Source organism: Clavelina lepadiformis, chromosome 4, assembly GCF_947623445.1.
Source record: "Clavelina lepadiformis chromosome 4, kaClaLepa1.1, whole genome shotgun sequence".
NCBI classification, from domain to species: Eukaryota; Metazoa; Chordata; class Ascidiacea; order Aplousobranchia; family Clavelinidae; genus Clavelina; species Clavelina lepadiformis.
Window position 1 is genome coordinate 653,886 of NC_135243.1, and position 16,718 is coordinate 670,603.

At 37.3% G+C, this 16,718-nt stretch overlaps 5 protein-coding genes across 6 annotated transcripts; 1 reads left to right on the plus strand and 4 right to left on the minus strand.

Moving 5' to 3' along the window:
* Positions 1 to 701: 701 nt before the first annotated feature.
* Positions 702 to 3,263, minus strand: LOC143453213 (uncharacterized). Its single transcript, XM_076954403.1, has one exon. The coding sequence runs from the start codon at positions 3,095 to 3,097 to the stop codon at positions 1,898 to 1,900; it is 1,200 nt and encodes a 399-aa protein (XP_076810518.1). The 5' UTR covers positions 3,098 to 3,263; the 3' UTR covers positions 702 to 1,897.
* Positions 3,264 to 3,802: 539 nt separating this feature from the next.
* Positions 3,803 to 6,583, plus strand: LOC143453106 (uncharacterized). The gene has a single exon (XM_076954254.1). The coding sequence runs from the start codon at positions 4,219 to 4,221 to the stop codon at positions 5,650 to 5,652; it is 1,434 nt and encodes a 477-aa protein (XP_076810369.1). The 5' UTR covers positions 3,803 to 4,218; the 3' UTR covers positions 5,653 to 6,583.
* A 24-nt stretch (positions 6,584 to 6,607) lies between these two features.
* LOC143453107 (nuclear envelope phosphatase-regulatory subunit 1-like) lies at positions 6,608 to 8,415 on the minus strand. Of its 2 annotated transcripts, XM_076954257.1 has the most exons (7): positions 8,281 to 8,415; positions 8,007 to 8,107; positions 7,758 to 7,829; positions 7,612 to 7,685; positions 7,331 to 7,440; positions 6,989 to 7,043; positions 6,608 to 6,800 (listed from the first exon to the last, which is right to left on the minus strand). In XM_076954257.1, exons 2-7 carry the CDS (start codon positions 8,047 to 8,049, stop codon positions 6,762 to 6,764), a joined length of 393 nt encoding a protein of 130 aa, XP_076810372.1. In that variant the 5' UTR covers positions 8,050 to 8,107; positions 8,281 to 8,415; the 3' UTR covers positions 6,608 to 6,761. The 2 variants fall into 2 exon arrangements, with proteins under 2 accessions (XP_076810372.1, XP_076810371.1); XM_076954256.1 differs by lacking the exon at positions 8,281 to 8,415 and having other exon boundaries at positions 6,611 to 6,800; positions 8,007 to 8,193.
* A 2,736-nt stretch (positions 8,416 to 11,151) lies between these two features.
* LOC143451893 (NEDD8-conjugating enzyme UBE2F-like) lies at positions 11,152 to 12,703 on the minus strand. Its single transcript, XM_076952660.1, has one exon. It carries the CDS (start codon positions 12,140 to 12,142, stop codon positions 11,585 to 11,587), a length of 558 nt encoding a protein of 185 aa, XP_076808775.1. The 5' UTR covers positions 12,143 to 12,703; the 3' UTR covers positions 11,152 to 11,584.
* A 1,260-nt stretch (positions 12,704 to 13,963) lies between these two features.
* LOC143452137 (general transcription factor II-I repeat domain-containing protein 2A-like) lies at positions 13,964 to 16,675 on the minus strand. The gene is made up of 3 exons (XM_076952999.1): positions 15,679 to 16,675; positions 15,384 to 15,565; positions 13,964 to 15,207 (listed from the first exon to the last, which is right to left on the minus strand). The coding sequence occupies exons 1-3, from the start codon at positions 16,281 to 16,283 to the stop codon at positions 14,321 to 14,323; spliced, it is 1,674 nt and encodes a 557-aa protein (XP_076809114.1). The 5' UTR covers positions 16,284 to 16,675; the 3' UTR covers positions 13,964 to 14,320.
* Between the last annotated feature and the right edge of the window lie 43 nt (positions 16,676 to 16,718).

The window sequence follows — 16,718 nt, forward strand, 5'->3', positions numbered from 1 at the left end:
AGTGCTAGCAAATAATATGTGTCGAAGCACAAGCGTAACCTGACGCCGAGAGACGTCTCGAAAAATCTGTTTGCCTCCATGTCTAAACGACGACTGACTTGAAAAGCGAATGAAACGAAGAACAATAAATCTTTGAGCAAATAAACGCGATGCACTGCCGCTATCTAGCGGACAGTGTGGCAAACGCAACACAGGGATATGAAGCAAACCAGCAAAGTAATCAACATCAGTCATTTTTACTGAAGGAAAAGAATTCGAAACAGCAACAAAATTAAAAAAAATTGACAATGACCTGGCGGTAATGCCAACCGCCACAACGTCAAAATAGCCGGAATAATATAATTCCATTAGAAAAACTTCTTGTTGCGTTCCCATTATTTGAAAACCAGGATAACTTCTGTCTGCTTGAAGGTGAATTTGAAATACAAAATTTTCATAAATTAACAGCAAAATAGCAATAATACACACAACACAATATTGTATACGAAGTTCCAACTCTTTCCTGTAGCCTTAACGCCACGGCCACCAAGCTACGACCCGATTGATTTGTCCGGCCCGCCTCGCTGAACCGTAAATGAGCTTATTGTATTGCAGCCTATTGGTCAAATTGTGAATTTGGCCCGCGATCGTCAGTTTTCTGCTTATCTGGCCCTTTGTCGAAAATCTTTAGTGACGCCTGCCTTAAAGCTTGCAACAACAGGTAAGGCATAGACAACTTGTAATAATACACGAAAGTTAATGCTATATTGAACCACCAGTTCGTAAATAAGAATGTATATGGCACTTTAAAAAGTTATATAGATATACAAGTGCATGACAACATAGATAGGCAATATAAAAGAAACAATCTCAATGATACAAAATAATGAACAAAAATTAGGTAAATGGACTAGTATATGCTCAGATACTTGTGTAATACTGCACATTAATGATCAATAAGCAAATGAAACTATACACTGCAGTGGAACAAGCCCATGGGTGTAATACTGGTATAAAATAGGTACTAAGCCATAGTCATCTAATAATGCTGGTTTCTTTGTAATATTATCATCTGTATTGTGATAAAATAGAAACTCGAAGGCCAACGAACTACAATAGCAATGTGAGGACACTGAACAGTTATGCAAATTACACTAAGGATTGTTGAAATAATGATAAAAATGTGATCAAATGAAAATATAAAATGCCTATTATAGATGCATATGCTGGAGAAAGCAATATACAATGTATACAACTTTCCAAAACCTCTACATGCACAACAGTTTCTGCAATGATGAAAAGAGCACCAAGATTTAAACACTTTATCAAACAATCACATAACAACTTTCACACTGAATAGGAACATTTTCTAAATTGGTATAATTTATAGTTTTATCAAGCATAGCGTAGGCTTGGTTAAGACATACTTATTTTGCAGTTATTTCAATGCGTAAGTGCTAAGGATTATGCATCAAGGAAATTATCTAGCCTCGTGAAACACAAGCGAATCCGAAATCTAATGGTATCTGCACCTAATGACAAATTGTCAGTCTGTTGCCCAATTTGAAGTGTATTATCACACAATTACTGACCAATTCGCTAAAAAATACAATTAAATCTCTTCCATATCGGCTCATCCCAAATAAACTCTGAACAATAAAAATAACACTTAGTTGATGACAAAGCTACAGGTTCAAATGGCAAGAGCAGAGATAATGGCAAATCTGATTCACACAGACCATGTCAGCTTAGTAGCAGAGCGGCTAGCGCACTGCGTTTATAATAGTGTGTTGGATACCTGCGTTCGATACCCAGTGTCGCTACTGTCATGATGTCCTTGGGCAAACCATTAATGATACTTGCTCCTGTTCAGTGGTTTTGTCGAACAGTTCTGAATTCATGCAATGCAATATTACAGTCAATTCGGATTGCACGGTTGTGAATGCATTCGTAGTGAGTGGTTGCGCAATCCGCTGCTGTCGGCAAATCGACGATCGCATATCTTGCATTTGTACGGCTTCTCTCCAGTGTGGATCCTCTCATGTCTGTTCCGATGTGAGTTGCGCTGGAAAGCTTTGTCGCAAAATTGACATTTAAACGGCCGCTCGCCTGTGTGCGTCCTCAAGTGGGTAATAGCATGTGCTTGATGGTTGAAAGTTTTGTCGCAGATGTCACAAACATAGCAACGTCTACCAGCATTGCCCGGCATGGAAACGTGAAACTCAGGTAAGTCCGAATAAGCGGGGTCATTTTTATGCAGCTCCATGTGTCTTGTGAGTACAACCTTCTCGGAATAGCTTTTCCCACAGATAGCGCATTTATATGGCTTCTCACCTGTGTGTGTCCTCTCATGGCAAGCAAGGTGTGACCTCCTTCTAAAGGTTTTACTGCAATAAGTGCATGTAAATGGCCGTTCCTCTGTATGGACCATGTTGTGCTGCTTTAACGTACGCCGACTTGCAAACCGTTTGTCGCATAGCGTGCACTGGAATATTGTTTTGCCTGTTACAGAGTTGGTTATAACCACACCATACTCCACCACAAGAGCTTTTGTAATTGTAGAAGTATCTGTTTTCGGGACAGAATGGGAATCTTCATTATCCACCGGTGAAGTTTCGTTCATTTCACCACCATCAACATGATCATAAATTAAAGCAGAAAATTCGAATGTTTCTGTTTCGTCATTATTCTTTTCCATCTCTTCCTCTGATTCGCTTTCATCTGTTTCCTGACACTGCATCGAGATCTCATCCTCCCCAACCTCTCCTCCTAAAGATGAAGTTGAAGGGAGTTGAGGAACTTCTATGTCGTCTAAGCAGTCAGTGAGATCAATTATGTCAATCACTTTTTTGTCACCGTTTAGTGTCAAAACATTTTCATCTGGGCACATGTTAAAGTAGAGCTCGGAAATATCAGGTGAAACAGTTTTACTTTCGGCTTCAATACCAACAAGTACATCTTCGATATTCTGCTTAGTGTTATTTTGTTCCAGCAAGCTATCCAACTTCACTTCAATCTGCTTGATCTGGAGTTTCCATTCTTCTCTTATCAACTTCAACTCCTCGAATATAAGCGATTGCACCTCAGCTGGCAAAAAACCGACAGCTTTGGTATCCATGACTGCAAGGCTAGTGGAACACCAGGGCCAGGCTAGTTTAATACAACACCTCAATTCTTATATTTTTCAACGTAGGCTAATTGTCACCAGTAGGTTTGAACTCTTTATTGCGATATTTTGTGAACTTGTTTTAGCAAGGCAAACATAAATCTAAGACTCCCTTTACTGTTCGTTCTTGATAAAAGGTGACGTGTTGTAGTTGTTTACGTTCTACTTGCTCAATCATAGAAATCTTTATAAAATTAAAAAAACTCTTTTCTTCTTTTTAAGGATATACGATTATTGGAATATTTTCAATAAAATTTTTAGAAACATTTATCTAGATTAGAATATCGTACATCTAAATTCTAATTTGTTATTGTTATAAATTTTGTTTGTTATTGTTTTAGTGAGTCAAAATATATTGCCAAGAAGGAGTGACCACATATAGTATATCAATAAAGATAACAAAAACAAAACTTTCATAAGATATTTCGTGCACTAGCAAATTCTTTTTACTTCGAATTAATTTATCTACAACGCATTTGAGCAATACCTATTACGACTTTTAAGATGTCGGTGTGTTAGGTTATTTTCTTCCCTGCCAAGCAAAATAGAAACCACGAATATACAGTATTTTCAATTCGAACTTTGTTGTAGCCGTACATGATAGACGACTCTGTTTGATTGTGTTTGACATTTTGACTTTACGATGTATTTCATATTACTGTAACAAACACTCATACTATAATGCTAGCTTGCCACTGTTCAATAATCGTGTATTGGTGTCCGTTGCGTTCTTCACAACAACTGCAGCCGTCAGGTCGTGATGATTCGGTTCGACCTGTTAGTACTTAGATTGGAGGATACTGTAAAGTATTCAACAACGCCAGAGTATTTCAGCTTTCCAGAAAAAAGACCTCAGTATATATTTTTTTGTAAAATATGAGTGTAGGTAAAAAGAAATGTCATATTAATTTATAGAAAGAAGAGTTAAATAAAAAAACTGTATAGTCAAATGATGCTGTTCGAAATGCTCCATCTGCTGTGTTATTGGCAATACCGGTTTGTAGGTTTTTTTTAGGTTATAATATAGACTTACTACCTGCCTGAGATTGTACCTCCATATAGCTGCTGACTTAATGCCGTCATTAGATGCCATGGATGGTCCCTACAGTTGCAACGTGCATTCTGTCCCAGTGATTGGAAACTTGATTCTAGAAGAGTTGAAATTGATTCGGAAAGATATGAATGAAGAAGTGAAAAAGTTAACAGAAAAGTTTGAAAGTTTCATGAAGTTATGTCAAGTGAACTCCGATGCTAAGGAGATTGAAAACCTGCATCAAAACAACGATGTTAAAAATGTGAGATTCTTAAACACCGAAGATACCTCAGACTCAAATATCAGTGTGAAGCAAGAACCTATTTTTACAGATGGGACTAACGTGACATTCAATGCGATGGATATTTCCGATTGTTTTAATGACTTACGAGTTCCAGAACTTCAAACAGTTGTGAAGCAAGAAGCTTTATCCCCCAAAATATCTGACCAATCATTCTTTGGCTTTTCATTTAACAAAATTTGTCACAGTCGTCCAGATAACGGCAGTTCATCTGAAGAGAATGACGTCAGCGACAAATTGTTTTCTAACCTGCGGGGTTCCCAGCCAGAACCATCATCAACATTGTTGTCTTCAAGTAAAACCACCCTTACCAGAGCCACTTCAGATAAAAATCCTTCCAAGCGTAAGTCACGTCGCAAACCAAAAACTCCAAAAAGTAGTAAGGTTAAAGAAGAATGTTCTGATTCCACATTCAATGATGAACAGGTTAATGCTGTTGTAACCAACGTGCATTCCGATGATTTAAATTGGAATAACCATGAACAGGAAATTTTGAACGATTTTGAGAATGGAAACATCGAAAGCTCTTCTGTCATAGAAAGTCCGAGTTTGTTAAAAACTAAACCTTTAATGAAAATTGACATGAGGCTGCATGACAAACTGAAAAAGGTTGAAAATCATGAAAAGAAAAGTGATAAGACCCATGTATGTGTCGTCTGTCAGAAATCGTTTGCAAAAAATGCCAATTTAAGAAACCATATGTTGGTACATTCTGAGAGCCAAATTTATAAATGCTCTGATTGTGATAGAATGTTTCATCGGGAAGCACACCTCAGATTCCACCAATACTCTCACAAAAACTCGGACAAAGGCTACCAATGCAATATCTGCAAGAAATACCTTGTCAGCTCGTCCAATCTTCGCTTGCACATGAAGATACACACAGGTGAGAAGGCATTTGTATGTAAGATCTGCAATAAGTCTTTTGTCTTTCCCAACGACCTGAAGCGCCACACTAGAACCCATACTGGGGAAAAACCCTTCAAGTGCAAAGTTTGCAAAAAGTCATTTTCAAGAAGAGACAACTTGAAACTGCACGAATACACCCACTCTGACGACAAGAAACCTTACCCCTGCACCATATGCAGCCGGTCTTTCACGTGCCCTAGTTATTTAATGACACATTATGCCAAAGCACACGCTGATATTAAGCCTTTTACCATACCATCATAGAATACATTATGCTGACAGCACTACATCATACAAGCTGATTGTGTTTTTACCTTGTTCATAAAATTTGAATCATATTAACTTGCTCATATTCTTTGCTGTGTGTTGACCATAGTGTTTGCTGATTAAACCATGTGAATTTTTATAAAAGTTATTGTAGCACTTACTAACTCTACAACAATACTCTTTCTTGTTTAACACCCATCATTCTTAAGCCAACAAAATATTTCTCTTTGCTGCAAATAACCTCATAAAAGATTCATTGATATTGCGTGTACATTGCCATGAAGGGTTGCTAACGTAGTTCTAGTTGAAATTTCTATTGGTGAAATGTAGCTACAGTGTTATAGCCAGGGTTGCCATACCGTCCTTATTTTAAAGGTCCGTGTCTTAGAAAATATGTTTGTCCTTATTTCTAAGAAATGTCCTTATTTTCACTTTCGTCCTTATTTTTAGGGCGGATGTGGGCACTTTTGTCCTTATTTTGGGCATTTTGTCACTTTACGATACCATTTTGTACCAAACAGATACCAAAATCATGAACATGCAGATAGTGTCTTGTTTTTTTTTTTTTTTTTTTTAGGAACATTGGTTGCTTTCTCTTGTTTTACACTGTTTAAGGTGGAATTCCTCGTTGATTTTCTAGTCGTCCTTATTTTTTAGTTGAAACTGATGGCAACCCTGGTTATAGCCCAAACACGTCAGCACGAGCTTTTGCAGTAATATCTTTCATATTTCTTATTCTTTATCCATTCATTGTATTTTCATTTTCTAACTTTACATGTCATCCAATGTGGTGCTAATTTACCTGACACTTTGCTCGTTTTGTATTATTTGACACATTTTTATCATACTGCTACTAATGCAAGCTTAAACGTCTTACGTTTTATTTGGAGGACTGTCCATCTCTCAAAATAAATTGTCATTGAAGGTTTACCACCTCAATGCACCGGGTTTTTTAAAACAATGTTTGCATGTATTGTCTCAGTCAGTCGACGTAGCTACATTAGCTAAAAGTGCGCCAAAATCACATCACCGTGGCAAACAATCAAGACCAAGTGTCTTTCGCTTTCGAGTACATTAAATGGTTTAAAAATAGAACTAGAGAAACGTCAGTTGTCAGGACGAGGTCGCAGAATAAGTCTTCCACTCTATAAAACATCAATAACATTAGCTCCCAGCCACAAAATAACTTACTGTGAGTTGTAGCTCTGTCAAACTACTTTCATCTGCTAAAGTGCACAGCCTTGAAAGATTATTGTATACTTTGAAATAGAATAGATAAACAGCCAAATAAAGTTGTCTTCAAAAACATGATAAAAACGTTACAGCTCCTCACCTCATCGCACGACATATTGTAATCTTCTAAAACTGACTGGAGTCGACCAACAATTCTGTTCAACATAGAAACATTTTAGAAGCCATACAACTAAAAACTCTATGATTTTGTTGGACTCTTACGAAAGCATTTAAATAGCTAGCTAGACCAAGCAGAGGGTGGTATGGTTGGTGTTGTATTTTAGCCTGGGATTTACCCTAGCAGTTGGTTTGTTTGAATGTTCTAAGTTGCTTGCGAATTTAAGCTAAAAATTGCCATGACGGCTTCTTTAAACACGACCAGAATAGATAAGTTGGTGTTTAATAGCAGTTATACTTATGCATTGATGGCAACGTAACTTACATGGACGGTGCGACAACTCTTTTGTGAATGCCAACAAAGAAGAGGACAATCAAACACAATGAGCTCAACGTGAAAAACGGATGAAGCCAGAGCGAGTGAAGGAATGGTTCCTGCAGCATATTTTAAACTCATTGCACAAAATGAAGACAAAAATTTCATTACCAGCTAAAAAAGGTTTAAAGAAAACAGAGCATTTCCAGTTATAGCTGCTGCAACATAAGCATAAAAGCAACTAATTATTTTAACTAAGTTGCATTTGCATCCTTAATGTCATTGCATACCCTGGATGTGTTTGGGTCCATCAGCCATAACCAAGCTCCAGTGGCTGTGCAGATCGAGATTGCGATCAATAACACTAAAGCATAACAAAACATGTTGAATGTTTCGATAACACTGTGACATCATAAGCAAATCGCACTTGACTTACTTCTCCACCGCGACGTGGAAGGTTGTAAGTAGGTGATATACTCCATGAGTCGTCTCTCAAATGCTTTTAAATCTACAAAAACAAAATCGAAAGCAACAAGACTTTAAACAAAAACATGTCAAAAAAACTTATTGACAGCATAAAATTACTGAAAAGTTCGGTTTTTAATCGAACTTGTGGGACCATTATGATGTACATGTTGTAACAAATGCTGTTACGGTTTAAATCAAACAAATTGCAGAATTTTACCTTCAGTTTGATCGACTGAGTTCATTCTGTTCGACATTGGCATGACAGCTTTTCCTTCAATCGACAATACACATAAAAATGAAAGTGATCTCGTAAGAATGCTTTTACATAAAAATAAAAAAGTCAATTCTTGATTTTAAAACAATTAGGCTATAAAACAGGATGAAACTGCAAATAAAAAAATGCCACATGTAAAATATTACAAAACATTAAGTACGTCTACACCACTGGCCGTCGGTTACTGGGTTACCAAAGTAAGGTAAAGTGACCTAACCTCTCAAATCCTAATTGCGTAACCGGCTAGCTGTTTACTGAAGATGTTTTTCTCCAAAATCGGAAGCCGGTGGAATACCGTCAACGCTGTCTAGGCTAAACTACCTTTGATATTAAATTCCGGTCCAGGTTCAAGCCTGTATATACATCAAGTTATCGCAATTTTGACAACGTAGATTTTTAGTGTTTTCAACCTAGGCCTATAGGCAGGGTTGCCATCAGTCTCAACTCAGAAATAAGGACGACTAGAAAATGAACGAGGAATACCACCTTAAACAGTGTACAACAAGAGAAAGCAACCAATGTTCCTAAAAAAAAACAAGACACTATCTGGATGTTCATAATTTTGGTATCTCTTTGGTACATAATGCCCACCTCCGCCCTAAAAATAAGGACGAAAGTGAAAATAAGGACATTTCTTAGAAAAAAGGACAAACATATTTTCTAAGACACGGACCTTTAAAATAAGGACGGTATGGCAACCCTGCCTATTATATCCTATTCAGTAGCCTATAGATTCTTTACAATTTCATCTTCAGATTTTAAATGTTCTGAAAAAGAAAGCTACTAATAAAACGATTAACAATACGAAGTTAAATTAGCAATTAAACACCTTCAAACTGCTGTGAGCTAGCTTATCAGCAGCTAGCTTATCTGTAACTGAAGACTTAACTGTGTGTGTCTATGAGTCAGTTAAAGAATAGAATAAACAGGAAAGTGTCATTTCCGAACAACAAAGATGAAATTTGTTTCAACGAAATCATATAAATGAGTATTGTATTGTTTATTTTTCGCCATCAATCGTGCAGAGCGTAAGTTACGTTACCAACCGTTGCAGTTACAGCACAAAAAAACCACATGCTCACGAACAGTCATCGAGCAGGAAAAAGTGGCAAAGCCCAAGAGCTTAAAACATGCAAGATAGCAATATTTTTTGCAATTGTTAAAAATGAAGCACTATCCTTCTCTCTACAAAATAAGAATGGGAAAATCTTCCAGTTCATAAAAAATTATAGCTTTGAATAAAATTAAGCCCAGGTTAGCAACGTACCAAGAACCTGCCGCATTTTGCTTTAGGAAGTCTCTTCGCAGACAAGTATGTTTTCCGAAAATTTAGTGCTTCGTCACTATTCTATTGTTATAGCAATCTTAAGGATATCGAATCATTTTTGTATTGTATTGTTTATTTTTCGGCATTGGCTGAGGGTGGCGAAAAGTTTGGTACTAACCTTGTTCTAGACTGGTCAAACAAGAAGTACACTCACATACAATCAACGAATGGGAAAAAGCGGCGAAGCGTTGAAGGCTTAAAATGTGCAGCATATAAGTTACAACGATGTTACAACGATGTAAGGTTGGCAACGCCACTAAACCCAGAATGCGATTATGTTAAAATTAAACGAAACCATAATAAATCAAAAAACGCACAAATTTTGAATATTTATCAAAAAAAAACTTGTTTAAGGAAAACGTCGAGGGCATGATTAGAAGTTGTTATTGTAAGTTAGGCCTTCAAGTTGGATGGCAAAAATAAAACCTCACCAAAACAAACACCGTCCCAGGGATCAAATCCCGTTTCTGTGGCCAAGGTGAGAGCATGATCTTGGATCCCCCAACAACAGCACTAAAACGAATTAAACCAACTAAAACAGCACACCTTAACGTTCCCATAAACAGCTGCGAATAATATAATTCAAGATAGTACGCTCAGCATAAGGTATTCTCATTGTCGATTAAAATAATTGCAATTTCCTACTAGGCCTATGGGACAATAACATAAGAATTTCAATAAAAAGTTGATGTGAATGTCCAGCGTAAGCGAAGATGATAATCTTCTATTTGTGACGAAGTAGACCGCGATAAATTACCAACACCTCTTCCTCATCAAGTCCACTGTAGGCCGAAGTGTTTTTCTATTCTCTTCTGACTCATGCGAAGGGGCTGTTTCTCAGCATTACGGGCGGGTTGATGTACAGAATTATTTATGTATGTATGTGCAACTCGGTTTAATTTAGGCAGGAATTAAAATCTTTCTTCCAGTAATGCGGCAAATAGGCTATTATTGCATATTTTTACTCTGCAAGACTTTAACGATATCAAATAAATGACAACTAGCCTACAAACCTTAGTCTGAATTTACTGCTTTATAAATATTATGGTTTTGGTAATCTTGGGTTTCGTGGTGGTGCTAGCTTTTCATCGTTATATCGAAAATGCATTTTCATAGCTTAATTGCACGTTTTAAGCCTTAGTGCTTACTGCTCACTTTATTATGCGGTTAAGATTAGCATCAGTTTTCCCGCTTCCCACAGGCAAAGGCAATTAACAAACTATACTGTCCCCAACCATTCAGAAAACTATCAAAGTAGGTTAGGCGAGATCAAACCGATTACGAAAAAGTTTGAATAGCGCTTATTAATTGGAGCTGGGCATTCCAATCGAGGCCACCAACACACTTTCAACGATTGTATTCATACGATTTTATTGGCAAGCAAAATGTTTTTAATAACAAAGTGTATCTTGCTTAGTACGGAATTATCGCCATTTTCGATAAAAACTAGTGGAAGTGAAAACACAAATTGCAAGAACAAACCCGAAGCTTATTTAAATAAAACGCCAAATGCGCTGCTGCCGTCTAGCGGTCGGGTAAAAGCGGTCGGTGTCACCAATCTCATTGTCGATCTTCACTAGCCTAGCACCCTTCAAGAACACTGGGGGTACAAAATCTGGAAGAACCATTTCACAAATTTCGTGCATACCGTCACCACATGTCCATATCAGGCAATAGGTAAAATCTCTACTTTCCAATGAGTCAGTACCACGGCTGGCATTGTGAAAGAATTAGCACTGTAATTAATTAATTAACAAAATCTACGCTGATACAAATCCATCTCTTATTTCTACAACTTGGTCTGAAATATAATCAAGCGATACGTATCGATATAACATTTTAAAATACAACACATGCAAAAATTATGTTTTGAGATATATTTCTTCCCATTACTGCATGGCAACATGGAAAGATTTGTCAGGTTGAATGCTTATTAGATTATATGCACATCCATTATAAAAACACAAAGAAACATGCAATAAACACTATGTCAGGCTTTCGGAAGTTTGCCAGTAAAGCTTTAATTACCATTTGAGATTTTTAATCACTGCTCAATGCGTTCTTGCAACAATCTAAGCATTGTGACATCAACAAACACACGCTTTCTAAATCAAGTAGCATGCAATAGTAACCACATTATAATTAGGAATATAAACACTGCGTAGGTGATGTTAATCAAGCACCGAGTGCTCAATCATTGTTTTGCGTATCGATACAGATACGTGTCGACAGATTGCTTAAATTGCTTGGGGTTGCGTTTATATTCATCTGCTGCTTCGATATTTAATGGATCGTCAAAGTCAACCAAATCGATAAATAACGAATAAAGACCCCAGATAACGTCCTTGATTGACCTGGTGGGTGCCCAACCGGAACCGTCTAATGAGTGGTCACGCAAAATACTAAGACAAACATTTCCATCTAAGCTTATGTTAGGGTGCCACAAGCGCGTAATGCATTTTACTAACGGAGGTTGGATATTGTAATCCTCCGACACAAAAACACTAAATCTAAACACTCCTCCTTTCCACCAACCCTCATCCGGTTTAATGATCACCGTGAATTCATATATTTTGTCCGGGTTTTCGAAATCAACTTGACAGTTTGAGTTGAGATGATCCCCAATTTCTGCAATTTCCTTGGTCAGGAGTTTGTCTCTGACAGTGGCTCTTCGGTCACTCGATTGCGGACCAAGCGAATTATTCCCCTTTTTCGCTTCCGCCTCCTGAAGCTTCTTCTTTAGGGTAATCATTTTTATCTCAATGAAGCGATATCTCCATTAACATTTTTACACACCTAAAGATATAGACGTACATCTTTGATAACAAGGAGACATAAGGATAAAAGAATGCCACTATACAGTATAGTGAAGCGTTTTGAAGACTATGATTAAAACATAAAAAGTATCGCTACAAAAAAGAAATTTTAGCCATGGAATGACCAATGGCTAAACAGGCGGTTCATGTTAAGCAGAAAAACAACCAGATCTTGATCAATAAATCTTTTTACACAACCACCTGCTATCTTTAACTGTGGGCAAAAGCAACAATGGGGAAGTATTAACAATTATACCAATTTAAAAATGTTGAATAACTAAATCATGAACATTATTCACTTGAGGTGGAGTAGCATGAATCAACGCAGTCAGTTAAATATTTTAGTTCTCTTCGTATAAAAATTTGTTGCACAAAAATATTTTGTCCTTGCACACATCTAAACAAAAGGTATTATTGCATTAATCATTTTAATTACACAAGTTCGCAAAAAAGCTAGCATCTTATCGCACACAATTTATGAAATTCTGTACAGCACGCCTATTAACAATATCTTATGCAAGGATTGGTCAGCTCTGATAACAGCTTTTCTCTGTGTTTGTGTTGCAGTCAAACCATACTCATGTCATAATGTACTTTGTGACGTATTTATCAAATCTTATCTTGAAAAAAAGGAAGTTTGACTTTGCCTTTTACAAGTCTAATAAAGAATAAATACAACTTTGCCTTATTCACTGCAAGGCACGTTACTCATTGAAAGCAGAGTGAAGACATTTTTCTCTCGATTGTTGGTAACCAGAATGACGAAAAACCAGATTTGTTTCAGCACTTAATATATTGTAAACTATAGTCATTGTTAATTGACAACGCTTTCTGTAGCTTTTCACAGCACTTTATATTGAGACCATTATAATCATGCAATGGCCTTAGGTGTCACAAACAGCAAAATGCCGTGAATAAAACGGAGCTACTGCTGAGCATACCTAGGCACTTTCATTTTATTGTACTTTGCCAGATTGGAAAGTTTATTAAGTTAAATTAATTTTGCCAAATAACTGTAACGTGCTGCTGTCACACTTTCTACTATGTCGTGCACGCATGAGGCTGCTCAAGGTATATGCCACACTTTGTATTCTACACGCCGATTTATAAGATATAAACAAAAAAGCTGGTTGTTTGAACGCCAATTTATAATAAATCAACAAGAATCGAGCCTTCCGTGCAGGTCATCATGCCAAAATTTGCGTCTTTGCACGCGCGATTAGTCAAAATCTGTCTTTTCTATTCAGGGTGTTAAGAAGTACACTCAGCCTTCTCGTTTGGGGAGTCAGAACTCTCAGTCATTATGTTTTCAGTTTACGTTATGCGCCACACATGTTTTAATTTGGTGCAATATCGTTGCCTTTTAAGCTATTTTACTTGCCTCTGATCGATCTAACTATTCTAACATATGCGAAAAATTCTGATGCTTACCGTAGTGCCTGCAACCAAACACTGAATGTATACCGTAGCCAAGCGGCTATTGTCCGCCAATCTGATCTGACCGCTAGATTGGAGCTGGGCACAACGCTCATTTACTGAAAATATGTTACGTCGTTTTTCATTTTTTTGCGGTCAGTGGTTTGCGAAAGTTCTCGGCTGTATGGCTCGTGTTCTGTGTTAGATTTCCAGAGACGCTGTCGTTGTAACGTCATTGTACATGGCATGCTTGGGAACCGGGGCTCGAGCGATGAATTCTCCGCCAGGTTTAAGCTGTGCAAAGTCTTTCCACAGTCCGAGAGTAAATAGTATATCATACTAGAGCAGGGGTGTTCAAATGATTTCTGCCATGATCCACCACAACCAAACCTGACAACATGATGATCCACTAAATATGAATAGTAAATATATTGGACATGCTTTAATTTTTATGGTGCTTTATTCATGAAAATGTACCCTACAACATATTAATAACTTTGTAATAGTCAAAAGTGAAGTGTGCTACAGCTCCAAGATTATTTCAGTGAGAAAAATGATGAGTTGGTTTAGATCTCACAATAGCGTCGAATCGGGGCTTTCTGTCACTTACTGATATCCTCATAAGCTCATGAAGATGAGCATTTGTGAGTCTCGTTCTATGCTTGTTTTTTACAAAATTCATTGATGAAAACAACGACTCAAAGGTACGTAGAAGCGAAGCAAGTAAGGATCCTTCTAGCCAGCCTGGTTATAACTGGGTACCTTTCCAAGGTTACAAGTGATAACCAAAACACATTTGGATCTGCGATACAAATCTCATCTCCTTTAAGATTACAAAGTTCTACCTGCATTTTAGACACCAGCAATGCATATTCAGTGGAAAGTTGTGTTTTCCAAGTGCCATTAACATCAGCAAACAGTGGATGTGAAATTAGTTCTATAACTGAACTGATTTCATAAAATTCCTTGAACCTGTTACAGAACTCAGTGTCCAAATTTTGCAGAAATTCGACAAAGCATGACCAATCATTATCACAGCTAACTTCTTGTAGAGTCACTTTCAAGCATGGAAAGTGGAGCATGTCTTTGGTGATATCTGAAACGAATAGCAACAGCTGTTGCTTGAAAGATTTCACTGCTGACCACAGCTGAATGATAGTGTGCCCCTTGCCCTGGAGCTTCAAGTTCAGAGTATTTAGATGGGTAAAACAGTCAGCAAGGAAAGCCAAGTTACATAGATTGGTACCTTCAAGCAGAGTACTAGTTTGACCCTTTTCATTCAAAAACATGACCAAATCTTTACGAAGGTCCCACAGCCTTTTCAAAGCATTGCCCTTACTTAGCCATCTCACGTTATTATGCGTGAGTAAGTCAAAAAATTCAGCATTATGCTGATCTAGAAAGTTCCTTAGTTGCCGGTGCTTTAGAGATGAGTTTGCTTTCAGTTTATTGATTAGTTTCATTGCATCAGTCATTAGCTCTTGGAAGTCTCCGGACAGCTTGGCACATAGTACGGATTGGTGGATGATGCAGTGGATTCCTATCAGATCAGGACAGTACTCGGTTCTCAAGTTGGTGACTACACCTACATAAAAATTGGAAGAGTTATTTACTGTAAAGTCATATTACCTCTTGAGGTATGTCAATACAAATAATTAGGCTATGGCCGCTATGCTATGTTAGATTTTGTGCAATGAAATATTTATTAGACTTAATACATTTGTAATGACATACATACAACTGTAATGAGTAATGACATACCATGACATGCTCCTATCATGGCGGGTGCACCATCAGTGGAAAGTGCGCAAATGTTCTGAATTGGCAACTGAAGCTCCTTAAGTTTGCTTATGAGTGCATCATATATCGCAGCTGCTGTAGTATTGCCATGTAGTGTGATCAGTGCGAGCAGTTCTTCATTGAACACTCCGTGGTGAAAGTACCTGCATGCAAATTTGCGTACAAAAAATAAAATATATACAAAATGTTTTTGACACTGGACTTGCAATGAAATTTTCCATTTACAACCAATATTATACTTATAATATCAACTCACCTAACAAATACTGCAAGCTGGGCACAATTAGTAATATCTGTTGATTCATCTAAAGCTAGTGCATAGCAATCAGCGTCCTTGACTTCAATCAACACCTGGTCATGCAAATCCTCAGCGATATCAGTGCATCTCCGTGTACATGTCAATCTGGAGAGCGGGAGAGTTGTCATGCTGGTGATCACTTCTTTCTTACTTGGATGCATGATTTTTACTGCTTCAACAATGCATTCTTTAACAGCTTCAGCATCACTGTATGTCATCATCCGCTTGCCCAGAATGTGACTGATGCTGAGTGTTGCTTCTGTGGCTTTTGATTGCTCAGACACAAATGTTGAGAGGCATTGTTTCTGAGAGCTGGCAGACTTATCTAAACACGCAACTTTCTGTTTTCTGGCCCATGAGCCAGGCTTGTACTTCTCATTAAAATGTTTATGATGAGTAAAGAAATGTCGTTTGATGTTTTGACTCTTTATCATGCTTAGAGTGCAGTCACACAATAAACATTTGGGTTTATTGCTTGGGTTGAGCACAAACAAGTAATCTTCAGTCCATTCACCATTGAATTGTCTGTTTTCTAGATCAATTTTCCGCTTCTTACTGGCCATGTTGATAATAACTCTGATGATTTGTACAAGTGATACATTTCTAGAAGTTTTTTGTTTCGCCGCGGCCCCCCCCGCTGTGCAGAAAACCAGCTGACCGCGAGAAGAGAAGACAAGAGAATAGTTAGTCGAGTTAGTGGTGTGTAAATGAGTAAACGAAAACGATACGCTTTAATGCTGAGAGGGAGCAAAATTATGCTATTATAAATTCAAAAAATTAATTTCAACCCTGGCAATTAGTATCCACATAAAAAGTGAAAGTTTTTTTGGAAAAAAAAAGTTTCTCTTGAAAAAAAAAACTTTTTTTTTTGAAAAAAAAAGGAAGTTTCAAAAGTTTTTTTTTCAAGGCTACATTTAAAGATCCATATAAAAAGTTGAAAAGATCCGGATCCGGATCGCGATCCGCCATTTGAACAACCTTGTACTAGAGTATATATA

Excerpts from the sequence above, each read along its gene's own strand:
- LOC143453213 (XM_076954403.1), bottom strand. The coding sequence starts at position 3,097 with ATGGATACCAAAGCTGTCGGTTTTTTGCCAGCTGAGGTGCAATCGCTT.
- LOC143453106 (XM_076954254.1), top strand. The coding sequence starts at position 4,219 with ATGCCGTCATTAGATGCCATGGATGGTCCCTACAGTTGCAACGTGCAT.
- LOC143453107 (XM_076954257.1), bottom strand. The coding sequence starts at position 8,049 with ATGCCAATGTCGAACAGAATGAACTCAGTCGATCAAACTGAAG. Across the intron at positions 7,686-7,757 it reads TTCCACGTCGCGGTGGAGAA|TGTTATTGATCGCAATCTCG; the intron begins GTAAGTCAAGTG and ends GTTATGCTTTAG. Across the intron at positions 7,441-7,611 it reads TGGACCCAAACACATCCAGG|GAACCATTCCTTCACTCGCT; the intron begins GTATGCAATGAC and ends AATATGCTGCAG.
- LOC143451893 (XM_076952660.1), bottom strand. The coding sequence starts at position 12,142 with ATGATTACCCTAAAGAAGAAGCTTCAGGAGGCGGAAGCGAAAAAGGGG.
- LOC143452137 (XM_076952999.1), bottom strand. The coding sequence starts at position 16,283 with ATGGCCAGTAAGAAGCGGAAAATTGATCTAGAAAACAGACAATTCAAT. Across the intron at positions 15,566-15,678 it reads CAGCTTGCAGTATTTGTTAG|GTACTTTCACCACGGAGTGT; the intron begins GTGAGTTGATAT and ends ATTTGCATGCAG. Across the intron at positions 15,208-15,383 it reads CATGATAGGAGCATGTCATG|GTGTAGTCACCAACTTGAGA; the intron begins GTATGTCATTAC and ends ATTTTTATGTAG.